Source organism: Esox lucius, chromosome 6, assembly GCF_011004845.1.
Source record: "Esox lucius isolate fEsoLuc1 chromosome 6, fEsoLuc1.pri, whole genome shotgun sequence".
Taxonomy (NCBI): Eukaryota; Metazoa; Chordata; class Actinopteri; order Esociformes; family Esocidae; genus Esox; species Esox lucius.
In genome coordinates, this window is record NC_047574.1 from 12,645,404 (window position 1) to 12,662,420 (window position 17,017).

Sequence of the window (17,017 nt, forward strand, 5' to 3'; positions counted from 1 at the left end):
CCTGACCGCACATTGTTGTGTGTGCATCAGGTCCATGGCCAACTTGTGCCTCGACTTCACACAGATGTTTTGGAGTGTTCTCACTTTTCATCCGGCCAGACTAAACATGTGTGTTCTGTTCATTTAAACACAGAAAATGTGTAAACTATTTCATTTGTTTTAAGTCATATAATGAAAGGCATTTGAGAAACTTTTATGTATAATTGTTAAATGGCTCGTAAAGAGGTTATCAGTACTTCACTGGGAATTTTGATTGCAGGTTGTAATATACAGTTATTACTATTTGAGAGGTAAGGTTTTATTTTGGTGTATGGTCCACAGAGCATTTTATAAGTAATCACAACAAGATTAATGGTAAATGGGACTACAACTCACTCTCTTTTTAAATGTATTAATTATTAATATTATATATATATAAAAAACATACAAAACACAGTGAATCTGAATAACCATCCCTTGCTATCCTGCCATCCTGCCTTCATCCTAGGTTTTACAATACACTGATGTTAAAGAACTGGAAGGGTATGTGCAAATCACTAAGAGAGTTGCTTCTACCATGTAGCTGATGACACGTAGATGGTGACACTGTTATTCAGACACCATTATGATCATGTCAAAATCAATCCAAAACGTTGAATGAAAATTAGCCAATTTGAATTTATACAATCATTTTGACGAGTGAGGCAGTGACGTAATTTGTCAAGGAAGGCCTTTGGCATTCCCTTTAATGTCTGTGGAGGCTTTTGACCAGCAGCACATGCTCCGTCATATTAAATAGAATATTATCTTCTTGCTACACCTCACAATCAGGATCAATAGGTTAACCAGCTACCTTTAAGAATGACGACCTAAATGACAATAGACCATTTTATATTAAATATGTAATGGATGTATTTTTTGGAGAAGTGAGGTGAGGGAACAAATCCCAAATATACAAACCCAACTGTAACATTGCTCATATAGTGAGGGTGATGTTGGAATCATAGGGACAAGTCAGTGTACCCCCGAAAAAACTTAAATATTACATTTCCCAAATTACATTTATTGGTATTATTATTATTTTTTATTATTATGGGTGGCTAGGTAGCCAGTAAATGAAAGGTCACTGGTTGCAATCTTGAAGCCGATAAGGTGAAAACATATTAGTTCTGTCTGAGACAGTTAAGCTTAATTTCTCCTAGGTTTTTGCTGTAAATCGCAATGTGTTCTTTACATACCCGGTAAAATAATGTTAAAAAAATGTATCCATTTTTTAATATTAATTCTTGCAAAGCAAAACATTAAAGTACAAAATGTACAATTTAACAGATTAGATTAATAAATCCATGAGTTATTTACCATTAGGAAGAGAGGGGCGTTAAATTCAAAGCGAATGGTGTAATCCACTAAAAAGAAGGGCAATTACTATTTCCGAAAGTTATCTGTCTGACTAATTGATTCCCGCTATGTAGTACAACCACTCAGGTATAATCCCTCATGGTTTTAGACTTGGTTTATTACGTTTCGTATTGAGCACGACTCGTGCTTTGATAAAGAGTGTGGCTGAGGAGCCGGCAGGCATCAGACTGTCTAAACACGGTTGATTGATCCTTGATAAGGATGGAGGTTGGGTCCGGGCAATGGGATGCACATGTCCCGGAAAACAAAATATTTTGTCAGTCCTGAGTCTCTCCAGACCTGAGGTGCATGCCATAGAGTGCTGGAGGAAGAAGTAAATTACTTGAGCATTCAGATGATACAGTCCACACAGTGGCTGATGCAGTGCCTGGTCGAATGTCTGCTTGCACCGTCTTGCCAACTGCTATGGTCACTGGTCATTAGCTGCACAAACAGAACGGGTACAAGGCTATCAAAACAATCTGTGTCAAAGGTAGATAATGAGATTTTCATAGGTGGCTGGGGCAACCTCTACGTAACAGAAATAAACAACAATATCAAGATGTCTTCGGACGGTTACTGCTGGCTTTCATAAATCTAGTCACGTCTCAGGTTGAGGCTAGGATAGAGTAACTTAATGTATGACAATGAGTTACATACCCTTGAATGAGGTCACAGTGTGCTCAGGATGATATGAGCATAATTTTTTGAATATTTGACAAGATAGTAAGTATTTGGCTTAGCTAAAAAGCTAGGCCACGGAAGGGAGCCCATCACTGTCATCACACACCTCCCACCACCACCACCACCAGGACATCCACCCCCACCCCACTGAGGCTCTCAGGCCATTCTGGAACAGCTTCCCTGTCTCAGCTCACTCCCTTCTTCCCTCACACTGGCTAACAGCCTCAGGAGAAGTGGAAATCCGTCCTAGGGAGGGTTGGTGGGGGGTGGGGGGTGGGGGCTGGAGAGGACCTGATGACAGAACGCTCCCTACCATGGGCCGTTCCTGGGCACCAATCCTGGGATGAGTGGTGGTGGGGGTTTGGGTTTCACCACAGGCACCTCTTGTCACACCGCTACCTATTGAGAGTGGAAACGTTTTAATGTTGGATGTACAGGTTAGAAATGAAAGCTGTACAATGCCCTTTCTGATGTCTATAAATGTGGCTTGACCACCTTTTCTGTTGTTTGAGTAAGCTGCTCCACATCCAACATTTGCTGTTGTAGCTAATAAGCTTAGCTGGTCCACAAGCCGGGGACGAGACAGAGGGTGGAGAGGTACTTAAAGTTGTTTGGGACACATTTGTTATGGGGCTTTTGGTGCCTTCAGATGTGTCACCTAGATACAAGGGAGCCTCTTCCTTGTAAAAGCACATACCAAGGATCTTTGTTTATATGATCACGCTCATTTTCACTGCTCTGTTTTTATGAAGTCAATGCATTAGATGAACTCCATGTTGCATGCATTGCAGGCGTAACGCTCCAATATATTGACATTAGACCGACTGCCTAGTCTCAGAGGCAGACATATATTCTGGTAGGTTTATGTCAGGCAACAAATGGAAAACATTGCATCTACAAGTTTCTTTGCCTGGTTCTTATATATCATAACACACTCACACAAAGAAAGACACACACAGGAGAGCACAAATATACAGACACAGAGAGAGTTATAATAACAACTTTTATGAGAAAGGCTACTGTTTGTCTTTTGTCAGCGTGATTAAGGTGATGAGATGCCTGAATTGTGTTCAGTGTGGTGAAAGGTTTTTAAAGTCTTAGTGACCACCGCCAGAACAAAAGAACACAGATATATTTTTTTTCCATTACTACGTTGTTCCTAACTGCCTGGACTCGCCCATGTATCTTCCTCTGTCTTCGCAGGCATGCCGCGCCCTGAGTTCTGAGGCAAGGGTAGCCTGTTCAGGAGAGCTACTCTTGTCTTCTAGAAAGCTACTGCAGTCTACAGAGAAGAGGGATCTGTGTTGTAGGAGGGACACATTTCCATGGCCGGGTGGAGGAGGGGTATCTAGCTACAGAGCAACGATACACAGGACGGACATCTCTCTCTACATTTCAGGGACCCTCCTGGAAGTGGTTCTGTCCATCGGCAGTAGAGGAGACTGTTCTCCTCCCTGTATTACCACCAGTCCCTCAGGCTGGGCTGTCCTGAAAGGTCCCATAACCAATATAGATATTTTTTTTTATTCAAATTATATTAAAATAAACAAAGTATTAAATAAAGTCAATGAAAATGATATGTCATATGAAATGTATATTGATCAAATACTATTAATTACATGAATAATCCGAGATGAGGCTACAAAAATATTGCTTTAGCATTTCTTATTCATGCCGTTGTAAATATGTTTTCCTCATTTCTTATGTCCCTCTTGGCTCCCACTCCCCTCCCTCCCTCCCTCCCTCCCTCCCAGAGCGTCAGCTTCATTCCCCAATGGCAGGCTCCAGCGTGGTCCCAGCATCTCCACTGGCAGAGGTCAGCAAGGAGCTGTCTGACCTCCGACCCCTTCTAAGTTTCCCAGAGGAGTTGGCATATGTCCTCATGGAGCAGGAGCTGCAGCTCTACAGACAGATCCTACCACTGGACTACCTGTGCTTCCTCACCCAGGAGCTGGGAGGGGCTGGCCAGCCCCATCTACCTGTACAACCACACCTCTTGGCTGGCTGCAGTCAGACCCGCAATGCTGTGGAGGACCTGGTGACAAGATTCAACCAGGTGAGAATGAAGAAATGAAACCTGTAGACTCTTAGACCTGTGGAACGCCTTGGCTTCACCACACAGTCATTTTACCCAAATGTCACACTGGATTCGAACCCAGTCATTCCTACTTTCAAAACTTTCAATCTTTTTTCCAGGTGAGCTCCTGGGTGACATGGATGATTCTGACAGCAGGTTCTATGGAGGAGAAGAGAGACGTGTTCTCAGATCTAGTCCACGTAGCCAAGTGCTGTTGGAACTTAGGAAACTACAACACCGTCATGGAGTTCCTTGCTGGACTCAGGTAGAAGGAGGGCTATAACCCAAAGGGAACATTTATTCGGTAAACTTCTTTTGTTGGTACTGTTGTATCCGGCTACTTCCTTTGCTTCACACATTGAAAACCAAATATCACACCATTTTCCTTTTTACCGCATGATTTCCGATTTGCCTCTCCCAAAGCATTCTTTCAATCAATCAATCAAATGTATTACATTTATAAAGCCCTTTTTACATCAGCAGTTGTCACAAAGTGCTTTTATAGATACCCAGTCTGAAAACCCGAAGAGCAAGCAACAACTGGGCTGATGCAGTGGATAGGAAAAACACCCTGGTAGGTCAGTACTTAGGAAGAAACCTAGAGAGGAATCAGACTCTGGAATCAGCCAATCCTCTTCTGGCTGTACCGAGTGAAGATTATAAAAGTAGAAGATTATAATATTAATGGGCTGTGTCCAGAGTCTATAAACAGAATCGTAGTCAGCTGCATGACCAGGTGGACAAGGACAGGGACAATCAGGTGAGGTGAGAGCATTGGCAGCCGGAATCGTCAGATGATCTGCAACACAAAAAGGAGTAACATAGACAAGGACAGCTACAAGTAATTCGGGGGTTGGTATTCCTGAGGTGTGGTCCAAGACACAAGGAAGGTTTAGGAAATTTAGAGAGCGCATTCTTTGGATTTACAGAGGAGAACTGACCCTACTCCCCCGACACAATCATCTAGCAGCATGAAACCTCAGGGCTGAGACCGTGGGGTCCAGTGACACTGTGGCCCTGTCCTTCACATTCCACTGTTGGCTCCCCACCTGCATTCACAGTCATCATTTCCCCACACTACCCCTTCAGGTCTCGCAAGGTGCTGAAGATGTGGCAGTTCATGGACCCGTCCAACATCGAGACCATGCGGGCCCTGAAGGATGCCATGGCACACCATGAGACATCTGAAGACTACAGGAAGGTGGTCTCGCGTGCCCTCCACATCCCAGGCTGTAGGGTGGTGCCATTTTGTGGGGTCTTTCTAAGAGAACTAGGGATGGCCCTAGATGGAGCAGCTAGCCTAATCAGTCTCAAACCACACCTCATCTCTAAGGACTCTGTGGAGGTGAGAAGTCATGCGTTGTTAGCCTCAACCACTGGGGCAGGACAGTACAGTTAGGTCTAGGGCCACATTAGAGGAATGTTTCCTTTTTGCTACAAAAAAGGTATCCTTTGAGGACTTTTTAAGTGAATCCCTACATGGAGAATCATAAATATATTTCAGTAACTCTTCCCAGTGAAAAAAAAACTCCTGTCCTTTTCCCAAAGTTTGTCTGCGAGTACAACGGACAGGACAACTTCCTACAACGGGCGGGGCCAGGTGGGCTCAACCAACCAGAGAAGGAAGCAACGGTTAACAACATCCTGCAGACCATCCGTAGCTGCCACCGCAGTCTGGAGTCTGAGGACTGGGAGGAGTCAGGAGTGGTAGGTGATGGATGCATTCCTGGCTCACGCAGAAACTCCATCAAGGACGGGAATCGCAACCAGTGAGTGTCCACAGTGGGCAAACCTAACTTTGGCTTCATTTCAGTGGATTTTTTAAATGTTTAACATATATTTACATCTATAGAAATTCATGATTTCTTTTATTTTTCAAGTGTAGTTTTTTGCCTGAAAACTGTTCTCTGCACCTGATCAGGTTTAGTGTGGGCGATCTCATCGACTCTGCGGGTGACCTGTCAGACCAATCACAGGGCATGGACACAGACCTCCAGGGTGCGGGCGAGAGGATTCAGAAGGCCTTTGCCCATGGTACTGAGCTCATCCCCTGGTACGTCCTTTCCTTACACCCCCACGTGCACCACTTCCTCCAAAATGGCGCTACCATGATCCACTACGACCAGGACTCCCATCTCACCGCTCGCTGCCTGCTCCGACTCCAACCTGACAATTGTGTCCTCACTTGGGCCAAGCTCCACAGTGGCAGTGTGGGTCTCGCTGGATCTTGCTCTGGCCCTGATTCTTCCAAACTCCGGAGCCCCACTGGGTCAGGGGCTTGTGGTCAGACCCTACCCCACTGCAGGCCTCAGTACTGTGGGCAGGCCATTCTGAAAGGACTAGCTGATGGATTCCTGGATCTTTCTGTGGCTAAAGCTGTCTTCATGGGACATCCTGGTGCAGACATTCAGACAGTATGCCTTCAGAACAAGCTCTCGTGCGGGCTGAATCTGGAGGAGTGTGGGGTGACTGTACTCTATGGGCTTCATACGACAGACAACAGGCTGTTACACTTTGTGGCCCCCAGAAACACATCTAGGATGGTGTATGCTGGGTTGCAGGCTTTGTTAGCTGCTCACAAGAGGATGAGGAGGTTCCCTGACCAAAGACTTCAGTGGCTCCGGAGAAAGTATGTCAACCTCTATCAGGTAAGGGATTGTAGTTCTGTGCTGGGACTGTGCTCATCTAGTCAGGTTAATAAACACTGGGTGCGAGTCATACCAAGTCCGTAGTGTTTAAATATCAATAAAATCGCAAGTCCCTAGTGTTTAACGATGAGTCAAGCCAAAGTCCCTAGAGTTCCAGTCCAAGTCATTTCTCAAGTCCATAGTGTTCAATTCTGAGTCAGTGTTTTACTTTTTCTTCCAGGAGGATGGCAGGTATGAGGGTCCCATACTAGCCCAGGCCATCGAGTTGTTCGGTGGCAGGAGATGGAGTGTAGGTGCCGGCAGCATGGAGAAGTCTGGAATTCAGAAGAACAGCCATCTTAATGTTAACTCCAATCAGAAGACTGTTAACTCCACTAAAAAGAAAAAGAGGACTGTGACTAGAGTAAGGAACCGTATTTACAGTAGAAATATATTTAACTCCTACACAAATGCATGGCGCTGTCTTCCAGGAACCTATGGAGTCAGTTCCAATAAAGTAAGGTTAATCTGGCTAATGAGGCACTGCTCCATGTCATGAGGAAAGGGCAGGTTTGCTGTTTGGAGAAGCCGCTATTTTTATTCTTTGAGTGTCGATGAAAATAAGCAAATAACAGATTGGTTCAGTTTGAATCGTACTGGAACGTACATACATTTTATTTGTGGTTTCAAATAAAGCCTTTCCAATGTGTGTGTGCATGTTGACAGGGGGACAGTGGGGATGCCACAGATGATGACATGGTGTCACAGAAGATGAAGAGCGGTTGGGATGTCTTAGGGTTGAGCGCCTCGGATCCAACGAGCAATGTGGACCAAGAGCCGGATGACAGCAGCTCCTATGGGGTCCCTGGGCCTCTCTCCACCCCCACCAGTAGATCCATGGCCATAAGCACCTCTTCCACTTCCATTGCCTCATCAACATCAGCCTCCATCCACAAGGCTCAGATGGGGTAAGATGCTACAAAGCATGGCGTATCTACAGTGTGTGTGATGAAATCTCCGGAGGTTTGTGACCTGTGACAGATGAGCCACTGATGTTTCGGCCCTGTGTTCCAGTATTTTGGATGTGACATTATACAATGACTTTGGAGTTAAAGTGCATCCTGTCATTTTTACTTTGAAGGTCTTTTCATCCATATCAGATTAAACATTTACAACTCACAGCCCGTTTTGTTCATAATTTTGTACATTTTAGTAAGTCCGTAGTAAGACAGTTGACTTCTGAGCTGTCTCTTATTAGGCAGGTTTGTTTGCAGGGTAATGGATGCACAGTGTCTACTGTCAATGTTTATTCTTGCTAGTCAAGCTCGCAATCATGAGGCAAATAAATCAGAAAAAAATATAGCCAAAATATCAAGCTCAAGCTGAATAATCAACTGTTTGGTATGTTACAAATGCAAAACAAAACACGGATGAGCTCAGCAATGCCATATAACCTGGTAGACCATAGAAGACGTTAAGAGAGGAAGATTAAAGAATGCTGACCATAATGAAGAGCAATAAACAACTGTCTGACAGATCAGGAACACTCTGAAGTGTATAGAAAACTTGTTTGCTCCGATACAACCAAACACCTTTAAACTCCTTGGATGGAGTTTCATCATGCTGGAGTAAAAGTACCCAACAGACACAACCATAGCTCCCAAGGAAAAGGTTTCCGTCTTGCCACCCTACCCCATAGCCAATTCATATGAAGAATACGGGAGATTGTTGTCACAGGTAGCAAACAGCCAGTACTTGCCAGAAATTCCTGCAGTTCCTTTAATGTTGCTGTAGGCCTCTTGGAAGCCTCCCTGACCATTTTCTGTCTCGTCTTTTCATACATTTTGGATGGACATTCCAGTTCTTGGTGATGTCTCTATTGTGCCATATTATCTCCACTTGATGAAGAATGTCTTCACTGTGTTCCATGGTATATGTAATGCTTTGGAAAATATTTTGTACCCTTCTCCTGACTGATATCTTTCAACAATGAGATACCTCTGATGCTTTGGAAGCTCTCGGCGGACATGGCTTTTGCTCTGAGATGCAACAGCTGAACTTTATTTGTGATTAACCAGAGTCACTTTAAATAATGGCAGTTGTGTAATGACTTCTATTTAACATGAGTTTGAATGTGATTGGTTAATTCTGAACACAGTCACATCCCCAGTTATTTTTGCAGTTTATTGTAACCAAAAGATGGTCTGTGGTTGAAACTGGTACTTACAAATTAATTTTAATATGTATCTTTATCGACTCTTTCAGTAATAGGACCAGTCAGACACTGCCTAGCCGGAGTAAGAACCAATCAAAGAACTTCCAGAACCTCATGGTGTCAGATGGAACAATGAGCTTTACAGAGTTTATTGAACTCTTCAAGTCCTTCAGGTAATCAGAACATATATATTTCTATACTATATTGTTGGGTAATTAATTAACCTCTGTCACATCAGTGAAATGTACATTCTTTAAAGTTGTGTTTAACCCCTTGTAATAAATAACCAGTATTTAATAAATAACAGAGTGGATTTCCAGATAGGGCATTAACCAGTGTGTTTGGTTTGAACACCAGTATGTTCTAGAAAGTTGTGATGTTTAGATTCCCATGTCGGTGTGTAGTATTCGGAGTCGTAAGGACCTGAAGGACCTGTTTGATGCCCATGCTGTGCCGTGTGGTCAGTCCACCCAAGAGCCCGCTCCACTTTACACTCACCTCAACATTGATGACAGAGTCACAGGACTGCAACCAGACCTGGGTAAGTTGCCAGTAAAGTTTTTGTCCTTTAGATTCTATAGAAATAATGGATCCGGTTGACCCGTCTGTAAATTCTGTATTGTGACGCACTTCAAGCTCTCAACCCCAGGCAAAGATGGAAAACATGCGGTGTGAAAAGCTTTTAAGTGGCCACTCAGCTACTCCTATTTGCTTTCAAGTTGGTATTTTCCCCCACAACAGACCTGCTGACCCGTAACGGTCTGGACCTTGGCCTTTCTATTCGGATCAAGCGACACATGTCCGACAATCAAAAGCATATTTCAGATGCCATTGCTGCGGCCAGCATCGTGACCAATGGTACTGGCGTGGAGACCGCCTCGCTGGGATCCCTGGGCATGACCATCACCCACCTCAACGACTTCTTGGTCAACTACCAGGGAGAGAACCACTCGCATGATGAAGTCCTAAAAATGATCCAGGTATGTGGTGTGTGTTTGCATGTTTGTGTGCATGGGATTTCAACTTGGTCTTTTGGCAGGACCATTGGGATTTCTACTTCTCCCACTGAATTAATGCAGGAACCATTTGTGTGTTTTCCAGAAATTTGAGCCATCCGCCAGTTTGCGTCAGATAGGCTGGATGTCCTTTGAGGGATTTGCCCGGTCAGTATCCAGCAGTATTCGTTTGGGCATCCACGACCCTGCTAACACATTGACCTTGACGCCTGAGCCTAAAATGACCACCATCGACATTTGTTTTCCCCATCCACAAGCTATCTGATGGACAAGGACAACTGGGCTTCCAGGCTGGAAGAGTCACCACTGAAAGTAGAAGACCTTCAGTACCCACTAACATACTACTACATCGCTTCATCACACAACACCTACCTGACTGGCCACCAACTCAAAGGGGAGTCGTCAGTGGAGCTCTACAGCCAGGTGAGAATCACCTGGAAATGACGCTCCATGTGACGTGTTTACTCCAAATCCAACCGTCAGTATAAACCACTAATGCAAATTCACACTGACCTAAGCCGTAAGGTGTCTGGGCGTTGTGCTCGGTCGCACCATTGCTTATTGGTTTTTCATTGTTGTCTCAGGTTCTCCTCCAAGGATGCCGGAGTGTTGAACTGGACTGTTGGGATGGAGATGACGGCATGCCAATTATCTACCATGGACACACCCTGACGACCCGAATACCCTTCAAGGTACGGTGAAAGGCAGAGTTTGGCTACATTGACGTGGGTTGGGTCGGTTTGAGTTGAGCTTTGTTGTAGTGAGTTGAACTTAGTTAGTCCAGTTCTTCCATCCTTTTTTGCAGGATGTGGTGGAGGCAGTGAACCGATCTGCGTTCGTGACCTCTGACCTACCTGTGATACTGTCCATAGAGAATCACTGCTCCCTGCCACAGCAACGCAAAATGGCTGAAATCTTCAAGGTAGATAGGCCTTCCTAATATTCCGTCAGAATCAGTGTTCAAATGTTTGGATGTGAAATGGGCTATTTCTGATACTAAAGAAAGTGGATAGTCAATAAGCCGATGAATACAAAATATTAGGTTAGACGGGTGAGGTTAAGGGTTTAGGTTAGATAAAGAATTGATAAAGAACGCCCCCGAACATTTACATTGTCTTTAATAAGTTAATCTATCAAACTTTAATTCAATGGTCCCTAAGAATCAATTGATATGACATTTGTTCAAAATAACTCCCCATCAGTTACATATAAATGAGTAAATTGCATGTATAAAGGCTTTCAAAATTCCTTACAGATTATGGACCCTCACAATTGATTAATCTTCCCTCAGAAAAACAAACCCCTGATGCTTTGTTTGTGATGTGCTTTAACAGACTGTGTTTGGGGATAAGCTAGTGACAAAGTTCTTGTTCGAGAGTGATTTCTCAGACGACCCACTACTGCCATCGCCATGGCAACTGAGGGGGAAAATCCTCCTCAAGAACAAGAAGCTGAAGGCTCACCAGACACCGGTGGACATCCTTAAACAGAAGGCAATGTTACTGAAAATGAACACTCAGACGAAAACATATTGTGTTATACTTTAGCCACCTAAAGTGACTCCACGTTATTGGCATGAATTAACATCGGGCTTAATGGCTCATCATGATATAGGCTCATCAGTTGGCCCAGATGCAAGCTCAGACCAGTCCTGTGATGCCACCATTCCCAGCCATCATCAACGAGGACGAGGAGGACGAAGAATATGAGGATGAGTACGACTATGAGTATGAATCACTATCTGATGGTATGATCGCAACCCCAATACCATTTCAGTGTTTGTCAGTTTATAGTCCTGGCATTTCTATCGTAACACACTTACACCCTCGCAACAGCTTCTTTAATTATTATAATGATTCTATTCTTCCTGACTGCCTACTGACTCTTCCCCTGTAGCTGACGTCCTGAATATATCTGCTGCTTCTAATGTCCCATCAGGTAATACAAGGAATCAGATGAATCATGGAATGTTGTGCTCTGTTTGTTTAGTGTTCTAGAACATAGGCTGTGTCCATTGCCCGAGGGGGGATGTAACATTTTGAAAGCTTCTTCTAAATGAGTATCCTCTGGTCCTCAGTTTCATTACCGAGTGGGTTGAAAAACAACAAGAGATTGCTTGATAGACAATAGTTTTCGGTTGTATGTTTGAATGCTACCTAGTAATGTGTCACTGAAAATATTTAATTTGATTAAACAGAATGAGAATGTGTTTTTGTTTAGATCGCAATAACAATGTATTGGGCTGGGAATGTCTATGTTGATGTAGATAATATTCTGGAGGACAGACTGGATGGAAAACTTCTGGCAGTGGAGAAGTTACAGGTCGAACACAGTGACGAAGTTCCTAAAAAGATGAAGAAATGCGAGAGCACAACTCACAACAAAGGAATGGTGAGGTCTTTCCTGAATCTTTATTCATCTTATTTGGTGGTAACACTGGGATTCGATAGACATCAACAATAAAACAGGCCAATAGAGATATTGTGTATTATTTTGTATAGTAACAGCATAAGACATGGGTTGAAAATAAAACCTCAACATGAATCTAGTTGGTATTTGTCTGAAAGAGTTTTGTATCTTTAATCTTTTCACACATATACACAATCAATCACACACTCACTCACACACAGGTATTTGGCAAAGAGCTGGAAGAAGAGTTCAAGCTACCTCGAAGTAAGAAGGAAGGGCGCCAGATCGCCCAGGAGCTCTCAGATCTGGTGATCTACTGCCAAGCTGTTAAATTCCCAGGTCTTTTCTTACTTTACATCCTCTTCTGTAAATAGACTATACAATTCCTTGAAAACCATTTCACAATTGCAATAGTAGGGACTGTAGGGGTAACTGTAGGGATCTTTAGTATAACTTGTTAGTCTCTCCATTTCACTATTTCTGCATTTTAGTGATTGTTTATGTCTGTCAGGTCTGTCCAGCCCCACTCCATCTGAGTCTCCCAGGGATAGAAAGGACACAAAGGAAATTTGTCCCAGAGGAAAGGGCAGGAGGTCCATCTTTGGGAATGCTCCAGTTAAAGGTGTTCCAGTGGACCCAGTGGCAGTGATGCGGGCTTCAGTTAGAGGTAGGCTCCTGGTCTTCTCTGGCTTCCCTATATTGCTGTGATCCAGACTGGGCTCAACACTTCTAAGCAGGCGCCATTTCATTACAGATGTACCCAATTGTTTACTCTAAAGCAGGGCCAAATCCGGACTGCGAGGCAGTTCCATCCGGCCCGCAGTAGGTAATAAAATAGTTTTGAGGGGAAGTAAAACATTACTCTCCAGCCCACTCTTCTACATCTGAATCTGAATTAAACTTATTTAGATGTTTTTACTACTGTATAAATGTTTTAATTACTACACTTTTGTGGTCTGCTAATCATGTATGATCAAATTACAAAACAAATGTGGCCCTCCAATTAATTTCAAAATCACGATGTGGCCTTCGAGCCAAAGTGTTTGCCATCCCCTACTCTAAAGGTTTGTGTTTCCATATACCTGGGCCTGTCTCACTGGTCCATGGCTCGATGGACGTGCTCTTGGGGCCAAGCCCAACCAACGGTACTTTTTAGCTAGCATTTACATGACTACAGCCAACTGTGAACTTTAATACCTTCAGACAAACCACTATCTAAATCAGCGTTTCTCAACCCTGCTCTTGGACACCCCTCAGCCCTGTATGTTTCAGATCTCTCCCTGCCCTAACAGACCTGATATAGCTCATGAAGGACTTGATAACGAGCTGATCATTTGAATCAGGTGTGACAGAACAGGGAGAAATATGAAACATGCAGGGCAGGAGGGCGCCTAGGAGCTGGGTTGGGAGACACTGGTCTAAATGATGCACAGGTTGTTGATTCCGTAAGCTACAGGACATAAGTGAAACCCTCCTGAGGGAAAATAAAATAGGCATTGGCCACAGATACACCCTCATACATCGATCCATACAATGGCGCTGATATTAACATTAAATACTGATTGTGGGATACATTTAAGTGGGATTGAGTCCTAATAACTCAGTAGTTAAGGGGCAACTACATCCTCTTGCACAGGCATATTTATGGTACACAAATTTCTAAGTACATTTGAAAACTGATAAGTGAAACCCATGTCTCAACATTTCCCCCAAAAATCTGAAGGAGCAGCTTCAGATGGCTCTCGCCCCAACTGGGAAGAATCCCCCAACTCCCCTCCTTACACCTGTAACGCCTCCCTGAGCTCCCTCATCCGCACCCCAAAGTGCTACCACGTTTCCTCGGTCAATGAGAACGCCGCCAAGCGCCTGTGTCGTCGCTATTCCCAGAAGCTGATCCAACACACCAGTGCCCAGCTCCTGCGGACCTACCCAGCTGCCACACGTATTGACTCAACCAACCCCAATCCCTTACTCTTCTGGTTGCATGGAATCCAGCTGGTCGCCCTCAACTACCAGACCGATGGTGAGCTAGACACCAGGAATAGTGAAATGAGTTGTGGTTGTGTTATTACAACAAAAGCTGGTGGAACTGGCAAAGTTATTTGGCTAGCATCACATAGGCAAACCCATATTTGCCATATTGCCAAAATGAGTTGGCCTTGTCTGTATTGTCAGAACTTCAGAAGGACAAGGTGTCCAGCACATCCAATAATTCAGGTGTGGTCAATGAGAATTTGGAGTCAACAACATTTTTCTTTTTAAATAGAATTGTCTGTTGCTTGAATGTAGCTAATGGAAGACACAATTTCTGTCTTTCTCTCTGTCTGTCTTCTTCTCCTCGCCTCCCTACATGCCTCCGATAGACCTGCCCCTGCAGCTGAATGCGGCCATGTTTGAGCCTAACGGAGGTTGTGGATATGTTCTAAAGCCCCCAGTCCTGTGGGACCCTAGCTGCCCACTCTACGGACACTTCTGCCCCTTGGACAGAGACCCAGAGGGCATGAACCCCGCCCTGATCTCTCTCACTGTGAGTACATTTTACAGTACTGGTTTCCTTTTTCATTTTCTTTGTCTTCATCTCTCTCACCTTCCATTCCCTCCAGATCATCTCTGGTCAGAATGTTTGCCCAGGGATCTCAGCAGGCAGTCCCTGCATTGAGGTGGACATATTAGGCGTACAGATGGATGTGTGTCACTTCCGCACCAAACCTGTCCACCGTAACGTCTTGAACCCCATATGGAACCAGAGATTCCACTTCCCCCTGCTAATGGCTGACCTGGCCTTCCTACGCTTTGCTGTGGTGGAACACAACAGCTCCCAGACCACCGCTCAGAGGATCATACCACTCAAAGCACTCCGAACAGGCAGGTACACACACAGACATGTGCAAGCACATACTCTTTGTATCCCTGACTCTTCCACTGACTATACTCATTGTAGGCTAATTACACACACAGAAGGAGCTTATTAAAAGAGTACTTTCATTTAGATGAACAAGACCTGTCATGAGAACTTATTCGGCTATAGAACATTTTTATTAAGTGCTGGTGTAAATGTCAGTTGTAGGCCGTACAGTCTGCATACAATGCGGGATTGGCTGTGCATTTTAGACACGTGAACAATGACATAAGAGTTTGAAGGACGCTTTCTCTTACTGTATTTAACTTACTGGCTAACCTCAGAGATATTTAGGTGTTTAGAAAGGATCAGCGTAAACATCTCTGCTAGCTCTACCTGAACAGCTTGCTTCATAAAGCTGCCCAAAAATATGAATATCTGTGTTAATCTGTCAGTATGCTTTCTTGACAATATTGAATTTTGACTAGCTTTGCTCACTGCAGCAGTTTGCAGGCAGAGACCAATGCTCTCTCATTCAAACTTTTCTCAGCTAGCCTAGCTTTGGTAATTTAGCAACAGCAGCTAGTTAGCTAAAAAGTTAATTGCTAGAAAGTGTGCAACCATATCAAGTTCACTTTAAAAGACACAGCAGAGTCCTCGAAAGAAGCAGCACTGAGTTCAAATCAGACCATTACTTTATATTCCCAAAACAAACAGGGCTAATTATTTCCATACGGTGTGTGGCAGGATACAGACATGTGCAGCTGAGGAACCAGCACAATGAGGTCCTGCCAGTCTCTAGTCTGTTTATCTACAGCCGTAGAACTGAAGACAGTGGAGCAGCAGGTTCACAGCCAGCATCACGGGTGAGTGATGCAGTGTGTTAGTGTATGGTTCAGTGTGTAGTGCAGCCTTCCCCTTCTGATCACCGGCATGAGCTTGATTCAGCTCTTCAGTACCACTAAACCCTAAACCATAAAGGATGTGTGTGTGTGTGTCCCAGCTCTTCTGTACAGAGGAACGTAGGTCTACTATGGAGTACAAGGTCACTGTACTTGGAGTCCCTGGGCCTGAGCCTTTCACTGTGTTTAATGTGAGCGAGAAGACCACTGCCGGTCAGCTCCTAAACCATGTGAGTGAGCCACTGCATCTTCTCACGTCACTATATACTTTTCTTCTGCAATATACATCTGGGCAGGTAATTTTCATCTGCAATAACAGTGCCACTGTAACAAACACAACTACATGATCTTCATCACACTCTCTCTCTGCCTTCCAGATCCTTTTGTCCCTCTCCTCCACTCTCTTCTCTCTCTCTTCTTGCTTTCTAATTGAAGAGATGGTGGCATTGTCCCAGGAGAGGGGTGAGACCAGGGAGGAGAGAGGGGAGGCTCGGAGGCCTCTCTTACAGAGAACAATCAGGCCTGAGGAGGAGATTCTAAAGGTTGTTCAGAGCTGGAACCCTAACGAAGGCTACCTGGGCAGAATATGCCTCAAAACCAGAAAAAAGGTCTGCTTGTAAAGTACAACTTATTCAGAATCACAGTTTTGTCCTCTTGTGACGTTTAGTTAATAATTTTTCCACTTTCTTGCCATACAGTGTGGAATTTTAATTATATAGGGCATTATCAAAACCTGCTAGTACCTTGGTATTTGGTTTGGCCGCTCCTGTTTCAGACTCAAACCAACCACCTTCTGTCTGTGATTCATCCTAAAATCGTTGTCGTGGATCGCAATGAAGCATCTTTCACATGCCGAAATGTGCATCCTTGT

The 17,017-nt window shown here is 44.1% G+C and overlaps 1 protein-coding gene across 4 annotated transcripts in view; it reads left to right on the top strand.

The window, feature by feature from the left end:
* LOC105021417 (1-phosphatidylinositol 4,5-bisphosphate phosphodiesterase epsilon-1) overlaps window positions 1-17,017 on the top strand; it is a 31,206-nt gene that overhangs the window by 8,461 nt on the left and 5,728 nt on the right. Inside the window, exons 3-29 of one of the 4 annotated variants that reach the window (XM_010889071.5) lie at window positions 3,265-3,556; window positions 3,816-4,117; window positions 4,258-4,403; window positions 5,228-5,483; window positions 5,687-5,907; window positions 6,060-6,786; window positions 7,007-7,189; window positions 7,492-7,733; window positions 9,031-9,153; window positions 9,385-9,521; window positions 9,722-9,960; window positions 10,082-10,143; window positions 10,254-10,419; window positions 10,581-10,688; window positions 10,802-10,918; window positions 11,331-11,489; window positions 11,611-11,743; window positions 11,893-11,934; window positions 12,263-12,387; window positions 12,627-12,744; window positions 12,917-13,072; window positions 14,129-14,428; window positions 14,769-14,932; window positions 15,009-15,270; window positions 15,992-16,110; window positions 16,248-16,376; window positions 16,524-16,754. In XM_010889071.5, coding sequence (XP_010887373.3) covers window positions 3,265-3,556; window positions 3,816-4,117; window positions 4,258-4,403; window positions 5,228-5,483; window positions 5,687-5,907; window positions 6,060-6,786; window positions 7,007-7,189; window positions 7,492-7,733; window positions 9,031-9,153; window positions 9,385-9,521; window positions 9,722-9,960; window positions 10,082-10,143; window positions 10,254-10,419; window positions 10,581-10,688; window positions 10,802-10,918; window positions 11,331-11,489; window positions 11,611-11,743; window positions 11,893-11,934; window positions 12,263-12,387; window positions 12,627-12,744; window positions 12,917-13,072; window positions 14,129-14,428; window positions 14,769-14,932; window positions 15,009-15,270; window positions 15,992-16,110; window positions 16,248-16,376; window positions 16,524-16,754 — 5,259 coding nt within the window. Of the gene's footprint in view, window positions 1-3,264; window positions 3,557-3,815; window positions 4,118-4,257; window positions 4,404-5,227; window positions 5,484-5,686; window positions 5,908-6,059; window positions 6,787-7,006; window positions 7,190-7,491; window positions 7,734-9,030; window positions 9,154-9,384; window positions 9,522-9,721; window positions 9,961-10,081; window positions 10,144-10,253; window positions 10,420-10,580; window positions 10,689-10,801; window positions 10,919-11,330; window positions 11,490-11,610; window positions 11,744-11,892; window positions 11,935-12,262; window positions 12,388-12,626; window positions 12,745-12,916; window positions 13,073-14,128; window positions 14,429-14,768; window positions 14,933-15,008; window positions 15,275-15,991; window positions 16,111-16,247; window positions 16,377-16,523; window positions 16,755-17,017 lie in introns of those variants that run through there. The other 3 variants (XM_020047490.3, XM_010889072.5, XM_020047491.3) reach the window with 3 other exon arrangements.